At 35.7% G+C, this 21,832-nt stretch overlaps 1 protein-coding gene across 1 annotated transcript in view; it reads left to right on the top strand.

Moving 5' to 3' along the window:
- The window catches only part of LOC107591550 (bifunctional heparan sulfate N-deacetylase/N-sulfotransferase 4-like), a 59,190-nt gene that overhangs the window by 13,680 nt on the left and 23,678 nt on the right, over nt 1-21,832 (top strand). The window contains exons 3-6 of the mRNA XM_016280735.1: nt 7,163-7,250; nt 7,720-7,874; nt 17,922-18,107; nt 21,155-21,283. Coding sequence (XP_016136221.1) covers nt 7,163-7,250; nt 7,720-7,874; nt 17,922-18,107; nt 21,155-21,283 — 558 coding nt within the window. The remainder of the gene's footprint in view (nt 1-7,162; nt 7,251-7,719; nt 7,875-17,921; nt 18,108-21,154; nt 21,284-21,832) is intronic.

The raw sequence follows: 21,832 nt of genomic DNA, 5'->3' as shown, positions 1-21,832 counted from the left end.
ATGAAGGTGAGATGTTGTTAAGGCGGGGGGGGGGGGGGTTCATAGAAAAGATGCCATTAAACAAATATTAAAAAATATACTGTCTTTATGTTGTTTGTACATTAATTTGAAGATTGAGTGTGAAATTGTTGCAATATAAAAGTATATTTAAAAACTTTAATGTTAGGTGGGATTAATCGCGATTAATTTCTGAAAAATGCGATTAATTAGTTAATATTTTAATCGATTGACAGCACTAGTATTTAACAGTGTTATCAAAAATAAAAAATGCACAAACACACACACAGTCAAAAAAAACTGACATAAAAGTAGTATTTTTCCTCCAGTAATCTAAGAATGAGGCTTCACTGAGGTAGATTATTAGGCATGTGTATGCACATGCTCTTTTTTCTCATGGCCTCAGGAATAAGCAATGATTTCATGTCCAATAAATATTACACGTAGAGCCTTTCCCAGTTCCCCTAGTGTACACACACACATGTACACATATGCACATAGTCTGCCTTTGAAAAGCAGATTTGATCCATAACAGACCATGCTGAGCTTTATGGCCTCAGAAAGTCATTAAACACAAGCCTAACATGAAATACCTGAGGTAAACTAGGATGGATGGATGGATGGATGGATGGATGACAGACAGACAGACAGACAGACAGACAGACAGACAGACAGACAGACAGACAGACAGACAGACAGATAGATAGATAGATAGATAGATAGATAGATAGATAGATAGATAGATAGATAGATAGATAGATAGATAGATAGATAGATAGACAGACAGACAGACAGACAGACAGACAGACAGACAGACAGACGGGTGGATGGATGGATGACAGATAGACAGACAGACGGATGGACGGACGAGCGGACGGATGGATCGATGACAGATAGATAGATAGACAGACGGACGGACGGACGGGCGGACGGATGGATGACAGATAGATAGATAGATAGACAGACAGACAGACGGACGGATGGACAGATAGATAGAAATAGATTAGTTGGTTTGTCAGTTCAGTATTTAAGGAACATGTTGCTAACAAAACTCTAGAAATGGCTGTCTCTGTCTTTCTTTGTCCCTCTCTCTCTGTCGTTCTCTGGGGGCATGTTCGTCTTCTTGCCTGCCCAGATGTCTTCAGCTATTTGTCAGCATTTCAACAGGTCCCCTCCTCCTTCCCTCCACCACTTTCACTCTTTTTTCCCTCCTTCCCTCTCTCTCTATCTCTCCCCTGTGAGGAATCGATCAGTGCTTTCAGGTCATTAACATGCATCTCTGTCACTCTATCGTCTCCCTGATCGGCCCTCAATGTCAGCAGAGAGACACGAGAAGAGAGGAGAGATAAAGAAACATTCAGATGAAAGAGTGAGGGATAAGAAGAGATCATGTAAAAACCCAAAAGAGGACAGTGAGTTTGAAGGGAAAAAGATATAAAGAACAAGTGAAGAACACACACTGGTCTTGATACGGATGTGTGTTTTTTAACCCTCGCCAGAGGCTCGTCTACATACAGGATGTGTCTGTAATAAATTGAAGCACAGCTTTGGTTGCGGTTTTTAAACATAATTTGCTCACTCTGCAGTCTAATAAAAGCCAGTCAATCTGATTAACTCTGGTGATCTATCCCTTTCTCCCCATCACTGTTCTTTTATGGGGATTTAAACACTGAACTTACTGATAAACTTACTGTTATTATTAAATTTGATTGTAGTTTTGGGGAAACGTTTGGAATAATTTTATGTGCTCAACAGGAGCCTGTGAAATTAAGAAAGCACTTGCATACCACTTTGACACACTGACTGTCTCTGTTAACCTTCCGTTGCACAATGAGTAAAATCCACTGATCAGTAATAGAGGATTTGAGCAATGAGCAATCCAGTCATTCAGTGGAAAAAACTTTGTAAACACATTGTGCATATACAATAACAGCGTTCAATATGAAGGGGTGACTTAGAATTCGTGCCCTTACTGTATGTCTCACATGGGACGAAGAGGACTAAGTAAGACTTATAATTCACATTTGTTAATGAGTAAACATTTCAAACATTTAATCTAAATTAATTGTATTTTATTTGGAGTTCTTTAAATTTCTATGCTGCCTAGAAGGAATTTGTGTGGCGGTGTAATGGTTATGAATGTAACAAAGGCTCGATTGGTATTCACATGTTTTTATCATCTATTATTAAATATCTACCTTTTAGTATTTACTTAACATTTAATAAAATAAAAAATGCAATTTTCATTAGTTTCTGTCATGTAGCAGTGTTTGACATTCAGCAATGGCAAAGAGTTGGATTAATTTCTTTCCATTGTCACATAGTGTCGTCTCCAGGAAAAGAAGTCCCTTAATATTACTTAAAAAAAAATGTTTTTTATAAAACTCTCTAACATTATATTAATGAAGTCTATTTTATGCAAGAATATTGATCTTTTATTTAAACATTGCCTTCAGTTAAAAACAATTCTGCAAAAAGTCTTATAAAAACGGTCCATTTATACTGCACACCTGTATTGAGCAAGTAAATTATACATCTCTCCATTACGTCTTAAGGGTACTGATTAAATTTCTGTGGAGCAAAAGTCAGTAGAATGCACCTTCCTTGAAGAAACCGTATCATTGTACGCTCTGATTACTTTGTCTGATTACTAGCTCGGTGGATCGGAGCGTATGGGGTTACTAATGAGGCTGAAGCTGATTAATGAATTTAAATGAGTGATTCTACCACTTCAGTCCATCCAAGGCATTTTTGGTCAACCAAAGACAATAAGTTTAAAACTGAGCTTAATTGTGTGCGGCCTCTATTCGAAGTTGGCAAAGATGTAGCTTCTGAGAGTGGAATTGAAGCTTTTGTGTATGTGTGTGTTTTCTGGAAGCTTCCAATGCCACTAGTATCCAGACACAGCATCTGGATTAGTGCAGGCCACAGAAGTGATGAAAATCGTAATCTTGGCAGAAACACCCATTGCTAGTGGCTGATGTTGGTATACACAAGTTTCAAATATTTGTTTATGTATATTTTATATATATATATATATATATATATATATATATATATATACAGTATATACTTCCCTTATGCACTTGGGGTATGTAAGAATTTTTTTTTCTTAATTATGCAGAAATATGTTTTATGGCATTTTTGATTTGTATAAAATAAATCTCATCCAGAGTGTTGTGTAATAACAATCTATAACCCTATCATTTATTGAAGCAGCATATTTTTTAATATGAATATTGCTAAAAAAAAGATTATTTTTAGATTACAAATATTAACTGTTTATTTATAGTTTTAAAAAACTGAATTTCTGTGAGTTATTTTCTGGACACAGTCTGTGAAGGTTAGTCTTCTGAAGGTTTGAAACTTTTGTGGTTACTTTTTCCTAAGACCCTGCATCCTCATATGAGGACATTATATTTTGGTGAATTTCTCTGAGACTATACATGCCACAGTTTTAAGTCTGGATGTCCTGTACAGAGCACATGCAGGGCTTTTCAGAGATACTAAATGTTTGGATGTTTCACCATGACCACTCCCTCTCCTTGGTCTTCAAAAATACCTGATATTAATTTAGTGACACTCTTATGGAAATATGATAATATTTTGTAATTCTCATTTAAATCTAACTCATTTTTAAGCTGTGTGTCATAACTCAACATCTCAGGAATATTTTATGGGGTTTCAAATCAAAATGACTTTCTGTTACGAAGCAGGACATTGATTTCATACATGTCCTCATATGTGGACACCGGGACTAAAAGCATGTTTATTACGCATTTTGGGAGACACAACAAATGAATAGGGAAAGAAATTATATTTAAATATTCCTATGAAATATTATATATTATTATGAAAATCTTGTCAGTTATTACTCTCATTATTACACTTCTTTTTTTCATTACATGTTGCCCCAAAAACATATTAATATGCAAATTAGATTTTGTTTATAGATACATTATATATAATGAGAAAACCTGTTTATGGCCATTTTGCACACATTTTGCATAAAGAAAAATGGCATATCAAATCATTCTGTTATAACATAGTTGAGAATTATCTTTATACAAAGTTATAAAAAATCCTGAAAACTAAAAATGTATTGGTGATCTATTTTTTTTTTTTTTATTGAGTCCCGATGTCCTCTACCAAGGACGTAGCATAACCTATGAATTAAATATTATTTCATTATAATATATAGAATAATTTTTTTTAACATTTGTTTAAAGCTCTAAACAATGTAATGACATGAAAAAATACTATTTTTTTCCTAAAATGTTTTGCCGGGTCTCAAGAGGTTAAAACAACATATGCTGCAGCTGCTTCAATAAATGAAAATGTTAGCATATTTATAAAAGTTTTAAACTTTTTCAACAATAGTCTTGGTAAGCTTCATAGAGACATGTGCATACAATTCTACTCGGAATATGACACTGTGGAGTGGATTTTTGTCTTGATTTTTACTTGACATTTTGTTCTATCAACATCCATTTATATATTAGACAGCTCGGGCAATGTCAAGATAGAGGCGGATGAAATTATATTGTATTGTTATAAAATTATATATTAAGTATAAGTATAATAAGTTTATAATAAGTTTTGACATCCATTGAGGGGGGTTCCGCTTTAATTAGATCCCCCAATCACCCAGTCCTCTCTCAACCTCCCTGTAATTCACACCTGGTGCAAAACTGTCGTGATAAATCCTAAAAGGTTCCCAGATTTACAATGTTTGCTTGTCCTAGAACAGCCTTCTTGCCAAATAATCATAGGCCAAACCCCATAACCAAACACCTTTAACTATAAACTACCCCTGAAGTGAGACCCAAAAGACTGGTTTATAAAAATGTAGTCCAAGCCTAAAGAGTCAAAACTTACAGTAACCTCAAAACCAACAAGAATATCATACTGGGGTAAAGCATGTGAAGGTTTTGGTGATAACAAATGACAAAACTATTATTATTTTAGGCTCTTATGACAGCGTACACTGAATCTCCAAGCTGACGGGAAGCATCAGAACTATGATGCCATTATTAAGCTGCTTCTTTGGCTTATTAATGCATTAATGATTCATGCACACTCTTTTGAAGTGTGCTCGGTAAATGTAAGGAATCGATTTAAGACAGAGCTGTTTAAAACCTAACCGCTAAATAATTAATTTAGCTCAGTTTGTTGCATTTTAATCAAGAGGATCCTGACAGTGGATGGGAGTGCAGGCTGTAGAAATGAGCTGAGGAACTTTCTGTAACTTTTCCGATATGTTTGTTGTTTGTGTTGCTATTTTAGATTCGCGTTTTGGAAGAGTTTTGCGATTTATGCGTGTACCATGCATGTCACAGCTTGCTTAGAGAAACTTTGTGTCTGTAAAAATCTCCTAGAATAGCTCTGTGTCTCTCTTTTTTCCTTCTATCATCTATTTCAGGTTCTCTCTCTCCTCTCATCCTGTCATTCCCCTCCCATCTCTCCTGCACTCTGGTTTGGCGTTCTTATCTTATGATGGCAGATTCACAACATCCCAGATTCCCACATCAATGTTAAATGGGTTCCCACTCTTTCTTTTATTTGCACTCTTCCCTCTCACTCCTGCAACAGAATACATCCCATCTACATTTCGCAGGGTAAGATGAGGTACCATTTGTTGTCACCTATACAAGGAAACTTAGACAAAAGACAAGTAAAAGCCTACTTTTTTTTTTTTCAAGGCATCACTGGCTCATTAAAACTTCAAATGTAACAAAAAATACTTTGGCCAGTGTAAAATCATACACTGTAAAAAAAAAATGATTATTACATTTTTTTTCAAAGTTGTAAACAAAGATTATTTGAATGAATTTTACAATAAAATACTATTTCAGTTTTTCTACTTCAAAATTTCACATTTAATTCAATGTGTTACTTGCCATTTCTTTGTAATTGTTTGTGAAATTTACTGATAATTTGTGTACATATAGGCCTTTTGCCATATGTATTTAAACATAAATACATATGGATATTTCCTGTTTATATGATCACATGACAAAAACAAGTACAGATACCTGGATGCAAGAGTAGGGTTAACCTACTCCCAGGTTCATGTTTTCCACTGCCTTACCTTTCTTCCTGTGTTCAGAGCCATCAAACATCAGGCTGAATCTCCCGTAAGACACATAATTTAATAATTAATTTATGCATTTAGCAGACGTTTTTATCCAAAGCGACTTACAGTGCATTCAGACTATAAGTTTTTACCAGTATGTGTGTTCCCTAGGAATCAAACCTATGACCTTTTGCGCTGCTAACGCAATGCTTTACCACTGAGCCACAGGAGCATAACATAACATAACACGTAACACACTCCATTCCTTATTCAGTAAGGCATCTCACCAAAAGCCTCAGTTTTAGTAATATCACATTACGACGTGAACACTGAATTAGATGACAGTCGCTTGTGAGGGCAGATCATTTTAAATAAATGAGTGCTCGATCAAAATGCCACTTTATTAGGTTAAGATGCAAAACGCGGATAGACTGGTGCACCGTCACGTGGGTGAGCTGATTGGATTACCAGGACGCGAGTACCTGTGCTGATTTTGTTGCTGTTGTTTAGTTGAATGTAAATGGAATTAATTACCAAAATGTCATCAGGGATAACTGCCACACTCTCACTGGAGGATAAAATCTAATATATTACACCTGTCTCCTGGGTCCCGTCCGTGTGTGTCTGCCTGTGTGCCGGAGTGTGTGTCAGCATATCTTCCCGAGCTCTGTGAGTAATGACTTGATGACACCGTCTAAGTCAGCCAACACACCCCTTCCTGCCTTCTGTGATATTACCATATATCCTACCAAACAGTGACACACACGCTCACACTCACTGTCAGTCGTCAGACAGATATTGATTGTATTTGCATGGTGTCTTAGGCTAGAAATATATGAGACTGTTTTATTGGAACTGCTGCAATGAGGCACCTGCCAGACCCAAATGCCATTGCTCATCACGGAAAGATCGATCACATCCTTATACACATATACACAGACCGTGCACACATATACTACCACATAATGTTAATTCAAAGAGTTCAGTATTGTGATGTGTATTATGATTGATTGATATACATTGGATAAATGGACATGTATTATTCAGTGTAATCTTCAGATTCTAATGTTGGACGTTTTCATCTTCCAGGCTCTTCTGGAAACACAGAACATGTTGAGGTCGTACATCTCTAACTTCACCTTTAACCTGGGATTTTCTGGGAAATTCTTCCATACAGGTAACTGTGTATGTTTTTAACTGATTTGTTGTAACATGCCTGATATATATACATACATACATATATATATATATATATGATGTGGGGGAAAAATCTAGGTAAATAAATGTCATAATTTCTAATCAAAACGAATTTTGTCAAATTATGTAAAAAGTTAAAATATTTAATTGTATTTAGGATACATAAAATGCTTACTATGAAATTAGCTTTAGCAAAACAAAGGAGTCATCTATTTTAGTCCAAAATGATATTTCCCTCACCATCATTTCCACCACAGAATGCTATTAAACTAAATCAATATTTGAGCTGTAGTGGAAATGATACTGCAATGGAAATGACATTCGTTCTTCCATGATGCCGTTTTAGGAATGTAACATTTTTTGGGGAATTTAGTAATGTTTATTTTCTAAAATTCCACAGGCCCCAAAAAATACTCAATATGCTAATGAGCTAATGTTTGTTTGTGTAGGTACGCAGGAGGAAGATGATGGAGATGATCTGTTGTTGAAATATGTCGATGAGTTCTGGTGGTTTCCTCATATGTGGAGTCATATGCAGCCTCATCTCTTCCACAATGAATCCTCTCTGATGGAACAAATGATCCTGAACAAAGACTTTGCTTTGGTGAGAAAAACTACACCCTTTACTCACCCGTACAATCACTGAACAAAACCATCATCCGGGTATTATCATATCCAGCGAAATATTCATTCACCTAAGGAACCATTAGCCCGGCAGCGAGTCGTGTCATTTACTGTGAGAAAATGAACACTAATTATGCGTGTTTTACAGGTGCTTTGAGACATCAGTTGATCCTCAAATAGAGAAGTGCCTCTTGTGATTTTGACAGAATCATTGAAACCTACACATAAACGGAGGAGAGTGCGAGTGTGAGTGTGTGTGTGCTCTCATTCATATCTCTCGGTAACACTCCTGCATTTATTTGTCCCCCTTTTTCTGTGAAGCAGCACACTCATGTCACACTCAAAGACACTTTTCTAGCAGAATGTAATACTCTGACACATATATTTACCCTTCATGTATTTCAGAGTGATACGCATACTGTAAATTGATGCAAGCGACCCAAGTGCAAATCCGGCTCATTCCATTTCCTGATCCCTTCCACTCTTCTGCTCCTTATCATTCACTGACTGACTTTCCTTATCTATAACATGGACAAGATATTTGTCCTATATATAATATATAAAAAAATCAGGAATGCTCTACTAAGACATGACAAAAACATTCAGATTTCTGAGAGAATTTCAAGGAAAAGCAATCTAGCTGTATGCTGGCACAAGATGGCATTATCATTGGCATTCCTCATGGTCACACAGCCTGTTTTATTTAGTTATGAGCTGTTTGGAAGCCAAACACTGCAGCTGAACCGTTAGAGAGGATTTCTACACGACCCACTGAACAAGTAAATTGTCACGCAAGTAAACTACCCATCCACTATGTTGTGCAGTGCCACTTGTGCACTTGTGGTGTCCTTTAGTCTTTTGCTCTCGGAATTACACTTTGTATTAAAGGAATAGTGCACCCAAAAATTTAATTTAATGTAAATTTATATATATATATATATATATATATATATATATGATGTGGGGGAAAAATCTAGGTAAATAAATGTCATAATTTCTAATCAAAACGAATTTTGTCAAATTATGTAAAAAGTTAAAATATTTAATTGTATTTAGGATACATAAAATGCTTACTATGAAATTAGCTTTAGCAAAACAAAGGAGTCATCTATTTTAGTCCAAAATGATATTTCCCTCACCATCATTTCCACCACAGAATGCTATTAAACTAAATCAATATTTGAGCTGTAGTGGAAATGATACTGCAATGGAAATGACATTCGTTCTTCCATGATGCCGTTTTAGGAATGTAACATTTTTTTGGGAATTTAGTAATGTTTATTTTCTAAAATTCCACAGGCCCCAAAAAATACTCAATATGCTAATGAGCTAATGTTTGTTTGTGTAGGTACGCAGGAGGAAGATGATGGAGATGATCTGTTGTTGAAATATGTCGATGAGTTCTGGTGGTTTCCTCATATGTGGAGTCATATGCAGCCTCATCTCTTCCACAATGAATCCTCTCTGATGGAACAAATGATCCTGAACAAAGACTTTGCTTTGGTGAGAAAAACTACACCCTTTACTCACCCGTACAATCACTGAACAAAACCATCATCCGGGTATTATCATATCCAGCGAAATATTCATTCACCTAAGGAACCATTAGCCCGGCAGCGAGTCGTGTCATTTACTGTGAGAAAATGAACACTAATTATGCGTGTTTTACAGGTGCTTTGAGACATCAGTTGATCCTCAAATAGAGAAGTGCCTCTTGTGATTTTGACAGAATCATTGAAACCTACACATAAACGGAGGAGAGTGCGAGTGTGAGTGTGTGTGTGCTCTCATTCATATCTCTCGGTAACACTCCTGCATTTATTTGTCCCCCTTTTTCTGTGAAGCAGCACACTCATGTCACACTCAAAGACACTTTTCTAGCAGAATGTAATACTCTGACACATATATTTACCCTTCATGTATTTCAGAGTGATACGCATACTGTAAATTGATGCAAGCGACCCAAGTGCAAATCCGGCTCATTCCATTTCCTGATCCCTTCCACTCTTCTGCTCCTTATCATTCACTGACTGACTTTCCTTATCTATAACATGGACAAGATATTTGTCCTATATATAATATATAAAAAAATCAGGAATGCTCTACTAAGACATGACAAAAACATTCAGATTTCTGAGAGAATTTCAAGGAAAAGCAATCTAGCTGTATGCTGGCACAAGATGGCATTATCATTGGCATTCCTCATGGTCACACAGCCTGTTTTATTTAGTTATGAGCTGTTTGGAAGCCAAACACTGCAGCTGAACCGTTAGAGAGGATTTCTACACGACCCACTGAACAAGTAAATTGTCACGCAAGTAAACTACCCATCCACTATGTTGTGCAGTGCCACTTGTGCACTTGTGGTGTCCTTTAGTCTTTTGCTCTCGGAATTACACTTTGTATTAAAGGAATAGTGCACCCAAAAATTTAATTTAATGTAAATTTATTCACTCTCACCCCATCCAAGATGTATATGAGTTTGTTTCACAAGTAATCCATTCCACACCACTCCAGTCCATCAATTAACGTCTTGTGAAGTGAAAATCTGCATGCTTTGGGCAAGTGATGTAATGCTAAATTTCTCTAAATCTGTTCTAATGAAGAAACTAACTCATCTACATCTTGGATAGCCTGAGGGTGAGGACATTTTCAGCAAATTATCATTTGTGTGTGAGCTGTTCCTTCAATGATGAGTTACAAAAAAATCATATTTATATATTTATATATTTCTATGTATACTTTAGGGGTTTGTAGTATTTATTGTTTGCAATAATATCATAACTGTTGTTTTAATGATATGTGAGCTGACATTATCGAGTATGTCACTTACTTACACTTACATTCACTGCGTGATGAAGCCTATTGGAATGCAGTTAAAGTGTGCCTATAATTCAAGTTATAAAGGCAAAAAATATCCATGTATAGCCTAGGCTTTGTGTTGTATATTTATAGGATATGATATAGTTTAGTAATATCACACATGCAACTGTGCCATTTTCCTGAGTATCAGTGCATGAGCACGATCACAAAGGAGATTGATTTTATACAAAACAATTCAAAAACTAAAAAATAATATTGAGTGAGTTACATTTTAGATACAAAGTTGTCTGCTTTTTCTGTTTCACCAATGAAAACAAAACTGGAGCAGAGTATTTGTGCATCCCAGAGCAACACTGCAGTGTTTCGCTCCTGAATTAATCTGTTTTTGAACCAATCATTTGAGTCAATGATTCAATGATCTATTCATAAAGAATTCAATTCAAAAGCTCTTGTTTAATTTCTGAATGAATCAGTTGTTTTGAACAAATTGCTTGAATGAATGATTCAATGAATCACTCATTAAGACAAGGACTTGCTGCCACCTACTGGTGGTTTTAGTGTCCTATTTATTTATCCATGACAGGCCTAAACCAGTCAAGGTACCGGCACAAAAACACACTCAGCAAAAGATTGTTTATATTTTTTGTTAATAAAAAAAAGTATACAGCAACTTATTGTAGATGGTTGTGTACTCACTATAGCTGTCTCTATCTAGACTTCATCTGTATTGTTAGGCTGTGTATTAGCATCACTGTCACTTAGACAGCCATGTGATGTGAAGAGCGGAGTGAGTGATAAACTACAGAGCGTAAAGTGCCCCTGCTGGAAGTCACAAACAAGCACAGTCTCTGTCTGGAAACATAACCGCCAGCTAAATTATAATTTGAGTCATGCGCTACGGCTTGAGCAGTTTAGCTAATAGTTTTTTATGCAAATGCAGTTTGCATTAAAATGTGACTAAAATGTAATTTTAACAAGGCTCTTTTGAAAACAATGGTCTTTTTCATAAAGCTACTGCTTGATTTATCCATATAATTAATATCTTTGTTGTTTATTTTCCCCCACATTATCATTTTCAATCATTTCATCTTTATCTATAAAGAGGCCTTTATATTACAGTGAACTTTAAATGGCTTTTAATGTGAAAACTGAGAAATATAATTATTAGAAATCAGATTAGCTTAATATCTTTTTTTCAGTGGGTGTGTTTTATATATATAATAGTTTGTGCAAAAACTAACTACCATCTTAACTACATTTTTCAACAGAAACAGACGACTTTGTCAAGTACAGTAGTATTTGTAGTGTAACAAAACAATACATCACAGTTTCTGTATCACATTGTTTGCTTTAGATCTGTGGCAATAATCATACACAGTCTCCTAAAGCTCTCCTACAATGTGCTGTCTTTCATTTGTAGTTTTAGAGTCAGATTTACTTTGGTGACTCACTTCATTCAAATGATTCATGTAAGCAGAGGCGGACAAAGTACTCAACTCCATTACTTGAGTGAAAGTACAGATACTGCTGGTCAAATATTACTCTATTACAAGTGAAAGTTGTAAAGACAGATTTTTACTTAAGTAAAAGTACAGAAGTACTTGCTTTTAAATGTACTTAAGTACCAAAAGTAAATTTCCTTTTTTATGTCAATGCACTGTTTTATTGTTGTACGTAGTAGTACTTGCAATACTTCTGAAGCAACTTAGAATACATTACACCTGCTGAATACACTGACTAGCTTGTAGTATATTTGGAATAAAGAGCTTTTAGAATATTACAAACCTATGGGGGAAAAAAACGAAACAAAACTAATTTAACACCCTATACCCACCCCCACAATAGCAGGATGGTAGTGATCTCACACAGCTCTGACAGTGTGTGCACAAAATCACCTCCTGAGTTTCAAAGCTGCTACATCATAACGACTTTCTACTTCGAGGACCATGATAGAAATGTAGTGGAGTGAAAAGTACAATATTTGTCTTTCAAATGTAGTGAAGTTAAAGTCATAAGTTCCCAGAAAAAATAACACTCAAGTAAAGTACAGATTTTCAAAAAGTTACTTAGTTACTGTCCGCCTCTGCGTAAGTGAACCGAATAAAAAAAGAAATGTGACCCTGGAGCACAAAAGCAGTCTTAAGTCGCTGGGGTATATTTGTAGTAATAGCCATAATAAACATTGTATGGGTCAAAATTATCGATTTTTCTTTTATGCCAAAAATCATTAGGATATTAATTAAAGATCATGTTCCATGAAGATATTTTGTAAATTTCCTACCGTAAATATATAAAAACAAAATTTTTGATTAGTAATATGCATTGCTAAGAACTTCATTTGGACAACTTTAAAGACGATTTTCTCCATATTTAGATTTTTGTGCACCCTCAGATTCCAGATTTTCAAATAGTTGTATCTCGGCCAAATATTGTCCTATCCTAACAAACCATACATCAATGGAAAGCTTATTTATAGCTTTATAAATTTTCTAATTTCCAAAAATCAACCCTTATGACTGGTTTTGTGGTCCAGGGTCACAAATGATTCACAGATGCAAACCTCTGCTCATGCTTGAAGTCTCTGGTGGTATGTTTTTATAGCAAAATATTGCATTTAAACAGTGCTGATCATCATTTTTGTTTTTAACTCTAGTATTCTATTTTTATTTATTTTTTTGTGTAAATGTATCTCTTCAAGTTTAATGATGTTTTAATCACTTTAAACATGATTTGTTTATTAAAAAAAATTGCAGACCCAGACTTTCAATCTTAAAATATGTATCATAAAAATAATTTGTTTATAATTAATAATCTAAACAAAAAGTAAAATCATTCTAAACCGTGTAACCGTTTATTGTGTGATAATTAACAGACAACAGAGAAATACTTTTGTGATTACAAAGCATGCTACAGTTTTAAAGTAGCGTCCCCAACACTGGTGTTTATTGCTCTCTCTCTCTCTCTCTCTCTCTCTCTCTCTCTCTCTCTCTCTCTGTGTGTGTGTGTGTGTGTGTGTGTGCACGTCAGGATTTGCCTACATTATAAGGTCCAAATGTCCCCACAAGGATAGTAAAACCTGAAATCAACTACATTTTGGGGAGCAGCCAACAGTCCCTGCAAAGAAAAAAGCTCAAGAAATATAGTAAATAAAGTCTTAATTAAGATTTAAATATGCAGAAAGGTTTATGTGATGTTTAGGAATTGGAAAATATAATTAGCTCAGTATACAAAATAGATGGAAAGACTATGCCATGATAGAAAAACAAATGTGTGTATGCGTGTGAGCTGTAGCTCTTAATGTCACGACGTAATAGCGACGTATCCTTTTTTCCATATTGTGACGTACATATGAGTGAAACTGATTATTGAAAAGAAAAATGTAGAACGGGGTCTTGATTCAGTTCTTCGGTTGTTGATTGGATGTAGACAGGCTTAATGTGCAGATTTTAAACAAATGAAACATATGCATGGACGAATCATTCACAATAAGATTAACATGCATTTCATGCTGTCTTTTAACACATTTTCCTCTCAGAGCTACCATTAGGATCTGCTCGTAGTCAATGACAATCAACAAACTGCACACTTCAAAAATTTCCCAGAAAAATCTCCTACATGAGTGACCAAGGTCAAGCAGTTAGCATGCGCTTGACACCGGGTGCTGAGTTAAACAGACTAGTGTCTGTTAGCTCAGAGGGCAGAGACTGTGAGAGTCGAGCTGACAGAGAATTTTAATGGGCCACGAGCAGAAGTTTGATAATCTAGAGAAGACAGCTTTGATTTGCCTTTATTGGTTTGGGGGTTTGATTAAATCAGAGAGCTGTGCAGCTAAGCTAACAGACGAGTGTACATGAGAGAATGGAGAATGTGGCGGTTGTGTGTGTGTGTGTGTGCGCAAATTCTCTTGAGGGAAATACCATGGATTACTGGATCCTCACGATATGGAAGTTAAATCTGAGAATTCACCTCAAAATACAGTTATCGACTCAGCTGTTCTTTAGATGTCTGTTATCTCACCTATCTGATTTTAATTAGTTAGCCCAGAGAAATTTAAAAATGAAAATTGATTTTTTTTATAAAGATCATAAAGCCTCGAATCAATAGCTCTGAGGTAGCTCTGTGTAACTCTGAAGATAAGTGTGAATGAGCGCACCAGCTATAAAAATGTGTGTGCGTCTGTGTCTGGAAAATGGGATTTTTGGTAATTTTGTCTTTACTCAAGCACTAATAAATTAACTCAGTACTAATTGAGTACCAAATGTTAGTCTATATGAATTCAAATGCGGCCCACCTTGCTGAACACAATTTTAAAAAAATACTTTCAGGTTTACAATTCATTTTAGTTTTTACATTAATTTAAAAATATACTAAATAAATATAAGCTATAGCCTAATGTTTTTATGTAAAATAATTTTGTTTTTCATATATTATTTTCAGACATGAGCAGTACTCACATAGCCTAATTAACTTTACGCATTTAAAGTAACAACCAAGTGGCAGTGGCAGACAGTGAGCATATGCTTGATCAATTTAGCCTTCTCAAATCATCACGACTTGACTAAAATAAAATCTATAGATATAAAACAGTTCAAGCATATAACAATGTTTAGACGTTAAACCTAGATAAATGTGCGCTGTATCCAATAGTTTGCGCAGAGAGTGCAAGCTAAAGTGCGCTTTGCAGGACATGGAGGCACCAGCGCGATCACTTGCATATTTTTTCAGTGGATACACCGTCATTTTTGCTCATAAAGGTAAGAGTAATACATCATTCGGAACTGTAAAGGGTCTACTTTTATTTGTGTGCACTCACAATATCAACAAAACGTTGTGCTTTTATAAAATAAAGAAAACAAACATGATGCGCTTTCTGCCGTCTCGGTCTTGAACAGGAGCGCTTCACAAAAATGAACCGAAACTAAGCGAATACATGCATCACAGACATGATAAATATATCTATAGAAAGCTTTAAATTACTACTTAACGAAATAAAACAAATCAAAAACAAAAACTCTTTCATTATCCGTAAAGATGCACTTCTCTCTAAAGGCGCGTCTAATGAGGAATGAGGAGATAGCGAGTCAGGATCGACAACTTCATCCTTGCGACACCGACTCAGAAAACACTAGTTTATTAGTAAATAATTAAAATATCTCCTTACTGTTTCCCCCTGACACATTTATGGTTATTACTTTTGCCGATGTTTTGCGGCAAGCTTAAGTCTATTGCGTGCATTTGAACGCAAAACTCTTCAGCTGCGCTGACGGCAAGCATGCTGCTACACTAGTTTATTAGTAAATAATTAAAATATCTCCTTACTGTTTCCCCCTGACACATTTATGGTAATTACTTTTGCCGATGCTTTGTAATTACTTTTGCTTTGAATAAGAAACATATTGCGTGCATTTGAACGCTGCGCTGACGGCAAGCATGCTGCTACTGCTGGACATTAAACACCGTGGAGCCGCTCTTGACAGTCACGGCTTTTCTGCATTAGGTATGTTTTCTGCATTGTGCTGTTACTCCTTTCGAGCCGAAGTTCACACAATTGGGTGTTATTTATGGGGAGTAGAATTATTTATTTATTTCAATGAATGTAATCGATTAGATATCATAATATTTAGGCTATAATGTTATAAATCAGGTTGGTTTGTATTGCTGACGTAATATGTAAATGATATGTGTGCGGCCCGCGAAACTTGCACTAGGACCATAGTGCGGCCCGGTGGAAAAAAAGGTTTAGAACCACTGGTCTATATGCATCACAGTGTGTTCTAACCAGGCGTGACATGCAACAAGCTTTTTCTTCAGTGCAAAAAAGGTTTTGTGACATAACCAGGCACAATCATGAAAAGCAACAATCAATAGCACATATTACAATGATTTCTGATGTATCATGTGACACTAAATACATGAAAATTCAGCTTTGCCATCATTAAAATAAATTTAAAAATAGAAAACAGTTGTTTTAAATTGTAATAATTTACAGTATTGTTGTTTTTACTGTATTTGCTGAAAATTGATGACTAATTTTCCAGTTCATGGAAAATGTGAAATGTCCTGGAAAATCTTGTTGTCCTAGAAAATTACTTTAAATTTAATGACACTAAATACATGAAAATTCAGCTTTGCCATCATTAAAATAAAAAAATAAAAAAATAGAAAACAGTTGTTTTAAATTGTAATAATTTACAGTATTGTTGTTTTTACTGTATTTGCTGAAAATTGATGACTAATTTTCCAGTTCATGGAAAATGTGAAATGTCCTGGAAAATCTTGTTGTCCTAGAAAATTACTTTAAATTTAATTTTTGTTTTTCTATAACCAAGAACAAACATTTTACCACTGGCCCGAAACAATTAATGTTAGTAGTGGAAAACATTACATTTAGGGATGCCGATTTTCAAATAGTTTTATTTTCAGATGGTTAAAATTACAATGATTTCTGATGTATCATGTGACACTAAATACATGAAAATTCAGCTTTGCCATCATTAAAATAAATTTAAAAATAGAAAACAGTTGTTTTAAATTGTAATAATTTACAGTATTGTTGTTTTTACTGTATTTGCTGAAAATTGATGACTAATTTTCCAGTTCATGGAAAATGTGAAATGTCCTGGAAAATCTTGTTGTCCTAGAAAATTACTTTAAATTTAATTTTTGTTTTTCTATAACCAAGAACAAACATTTTACCACTGGCCCAAAACAATTAATGTTAGTAGTGGAAAACATTACATTTAGGGATGCCGATTTTCAAATAGTTTTATTTTCAGATGGTTAAGTGAAATAGTTAAATGGTTTTAATATTTTTTTGCTATGGTATTGAAATAGGTTCCAAAAATCATTTGTCGTATTGTACATTTAAAGACTCATATTAAAGATATGATTTTAAAGTAAAGTCATGGCCATAAACTGTGCATCTTTTAAAGACTTTTGGAAAGAGGAAGATATTACTTAAGGACATGATCCTTGTCTCTTATTCCTGTCATAATTAAATTGAACTTGTATTTGAAAAGTCCTGGAAAATTATCACTGAAAGAGAGTATGTGATTGGTGTTAAATGTTTTGAAGTTGTAAGCCATCAACTTCAGTACTTGATTACTTGTGTATGTGTGTTTATGAAACATTGTAATATGCTTGCGTATGTGCATGACATTCAGCTATGAAGTATATTTATTTGTGTGTGTATTTCTCATTACAGGAGCATGGTATTCCAGTAGATCTGGGATATGCCGTGGCGCCTCATCATTCTGGTGTATATCCAGTCCATATTCAGCTGTATGAGGCTTGGAAGAAAGCATGGGGGATACGAGTGACCAGTACTGAGGAATACCCACACCTCAAACCTGCACGCCACCGCAAGGGATTCATTCATAACGACATCATGGTACGGCTAACACATCTTTACACCGTACAAAAATCTTGTGTGGTATATGACAAAAGTTTTTCGATTTTTTCATGTGGAATAAAATGCATTTTTCCTGGGATCAGTATCACTGGAAACAATATATCACACACTTGAAAGTCTATTATCACAGAATATTAATATTAGAAAGTGTAATAAAATGTAATATTTGATTTCATCCACAGGCAGTATCGTACAAGATCATTCCTCAATGTCTGATTAAAAATGTAGTGTGTTATTATAACACTTTGTTCTGACTAACCGAACAAACTTTTCTTAACCCATTAGTGCTATGCAAGCAGGCTAAGCTGTCAATAACAAACTTACTTAACATACACAAAATCAATGAATGTGGACGGGACGCATCTCATGCTTTGCAGGAGGTTATATAGATTTGCAATCTGCCACTGGTTGCTACACAGGTAGTGTCATGAAAATGCAGTGAGACTTACCTGCAAGAGACTGCCAAATACAAGCAACAGCTAGCATAGCAAATCAATGAAACACACACACACTCCAAAAGAATTAATGATGACACACTGGGACTGAGATGAAATAGCCCATAGTGCATTCACCACAGCCAAATCTGGTACACACGCACAGATTTTGACTAGATGTCCCCAGCCGCAGCTTTGAATCAGTTTTTTAAATAGCTTTTTGCTGTCTCTGTCCCTCATTTCTGGTTAAAGGCTCGATGATTATCTGAAGATTTAATTTAAAGGGATAGCTCACCCTAAAATGAAAGTTCTGACATCATTTACTCACCTTCATGTAATATCTAAACCCAGATGGCTTTCTTTCCTATGTGGAACACAAATAGAGATGTTAAGAAGAATGTTTGGGACTGATAACCTCAGTAACCGTTCAATTTCATTTCACTTTCAAAATTTCATTTTATTTTTTTGTGGCATTCTCATTACTATCTCATTTTGTGTTCCACAAAAGAAAGTCATAAAAAGAGTAAATATTTTTTTCTGTATTTTCTTCTTTTTTATTATTATTTATGTCTTGTTTTCCAGTTCCTTTAATCAAGATCAATTTAGAAGTAGGGCCTATAATTTTGTAATAACACCTTAATCATATATGACAATATGTCTTGAATTAAAGTGCCCCTATTATGGGTAATGAAAGGTTCATATTTTGGTTTTGAGAGTCCCCAACAGCAGGTTGACATGCATGCAAGGTCAAAAAACACTTTCATTGTCTTATAATATGCTTTTATTATTACCTTACTTGCTCAATGACTCCCAAACGATTAGTTTAACGATTAATTATTCCAAACCCGTCCTTTGCGTGACGCTAATCTGCGGTGATTGGGACCGATTGGTCTCATTTTCATTTCATCTCGCCTGTAATGCCTGATAAAGCAGCGTTTGTGAGCGCAGTGCTGCTTTGTGTATAGCGTTACCGGGGAAACCGCTGCTCCAAAAGCGGCACCTAGTGGCAAAAAATTAATTTGCATTTTCATTCAGACCAACAGGAAAAGACCAACAAGTGGGCGGGCAATATGCTAATGTTTCATGTTGATGTCAACATGAAACGGCTTGGGATTAATTTTAAAAACGACTCGTTTCAGTGATTCAGAGTCGACTCTCTCTTTTGAGAGACAATAACTTTATACACGGTGCACTTTCAGATTTAAAACTATGCAGGATGTTTTCATTCACCTAGAGCTTTGTTACACACTGCGTGAAAGGTCAAAAATCCATAATAGGGGCACTTTAATTTAATTTTTCGTACCCAATTGCCAAATTGTTTTTGTTGAGGTCAAAGCATAAACCTAACTAAATTTTGTTAGATTTATGCTTGCAATAAGAAAAAGCCAACTTTTTATCTTTTATGCAATTTTTGTGAATTGGATTGTTTTAAGATGTTTAGATATTTTACTGAAAAAAATACTGATTAAGAAAATTCGTTTTTGAAGTGCAGTGCAACTCTCATGAAACAGCAGGAATTAATGCACCCTTTATTTGGTCTTATGAATACTTGTGCCTTGTTTTTGCAGTTCAGACAAACAAATTAGAGGACTCTTTTTTGTTAGAGCATCAGCACACTACAACATGTCTCTTTTTGTTCTTTCTAGTGAATTAGAGATCTGTCATATTCTCTTATTCACAATACAAAAGAACAAATGTTGGCAGGCCTTGTCAAGTCAGTTTTGTTTTTACATGCAATTTAGATGTCATCTTCATCATCTCTAGCTTTTTAAGAGCGTTGTGAATCTAGCTAAAGACAGATGTTTTGCAGCAGGTGTTTGTGAGCCCAAATCTGGCTTTTTTTATTTAGTGCATGCACCAAAACAGGTTTCGGGTCAGTTGTTTGGACACCTACGGCCTAACTAAGGGGAAGTCGTGGCCTAATGGTTAGAGAGTCGGACTCATAACCCAAAGGTTGTGGGTTCGAGTCTCGTACCGGCAGGGATTGGAGGTGGGGGGAGTGAATGTACAGTGCTCTCTTCCTCCTTCAATACCACGACTGAGGTGCCCTTGAGCAAGGCACCGAACCCCCAACTGCTCCCCGGGCGCCGCAGCATAAATGGCTGCCCACTGCTCTGGGTGTGTGTTCACGGTTTGTGTGTGTTCACTGCTGTGTGTGTGCACTTTGGATGGGTAAATGCAGAGCACTAATTCTGAGTATGGGTCACCAATACTCAGATATTTTATTTTATTGAAGCATGCAGCTTTTTCCCACTGAGAAATGATCCTGTTTTCTTTGACTGATTTAGACAGAAAGCGAATGGATGAATATATATGAACTTGTTTCCACGCAACGCCGGAATACATATACAGTGATATGAGACCTAATAAAATGTCATGTGTAGAACTGAAACTGGCAGTATTACATGATGAACCATAGAGAGGTTTATTAATCTACCATTAGAAGGTTCATAATGAGGTTTCATTAGCAAATATTAAGTTTGGTTTGCACTGCACTGACTGCAAATCTTTGTTGTCCTAAACTGTGTGTGTGTGTGTGTGTGTGTGTGTGCGTGTGTGTGTGTGTGTGTGTGTGTGTGTGTGTGTGAGCAGGTGCTGCCCCGTCAGACATGCGGCTTATTCACACACACCATCTTCTATAAAGAGTATCCAGGAGGCCCTAAAGAACTGGACAAAAGCATACGAGGAGGAGAGCTGTTTCTGACCGTCCTGCTCAACCCTGTGAGTGTAAATCACACAGACGCTCACACACTGCTACTCCCTGTCGTCTCTGCTCAATTCATTCTATCCGCCTGTTGTATTGTTTTTCTCTGTCTTATTCTGTCCTCATGCCCCCCTCCCATCTCTCTCTGGCTGTCCATGTTAGTGTTTCTTATAGATTTGTTCTCCCAGCATGAATCACTGTTCTTATGTTGAAACTCTGCTCTGCTTGAATCAGAAGCGAAATGAAAAACAAGAGCGTGTGTATAGTCGTGTATGTGTGCTGTGTGTTTCTACACTAATTCAGTGCTCCTCAACTAGTGGGTTGCGGCCCAAAATTGAGTCACAGGACTATCCTGATAGGGTCATGGACTGCAGGAAAAAAAATAATGCATATAACAATACATAATTTGTATAGAAAAAAAGAGGTTATTCAATTTTAAAAGGGAAAAATGCTTCCCACGTATTTTGCTATGGATGTCAAAGGTGGTGTATCCTATTTTGGCCCAAATCGGCGTGTTGCGGTGTTGAGTCCATTGTTGTCTATTACAAGTCATTTTTGTAAAAGAA

The sequence above is a fragment of the Sinocyclocheilus grahami genome, unplaced genomic scaffold (genome assembly GCF_001515645.1).
Source record: "Sinocyclocheilus grahami isolate Dianchi unplaced genomic scaffold, SAMN03320097.WGS_v1.1 scaffold143.1, whole genome shotgun sequence".
In the NCBI taxonomy this organism is placed as follows: domain Eukaryota; kingdom Metazoa; phylum Chordata; class Actinopteri; order Cypriniformes; family Cyprinidae; genus Sinocyclocheilus; species Sinocyclocheilus grahami.
Note: the sequence above shows the minus strand (reverse complement) of the source record. Positions and strands in the feature narration are given on the sequence as shown.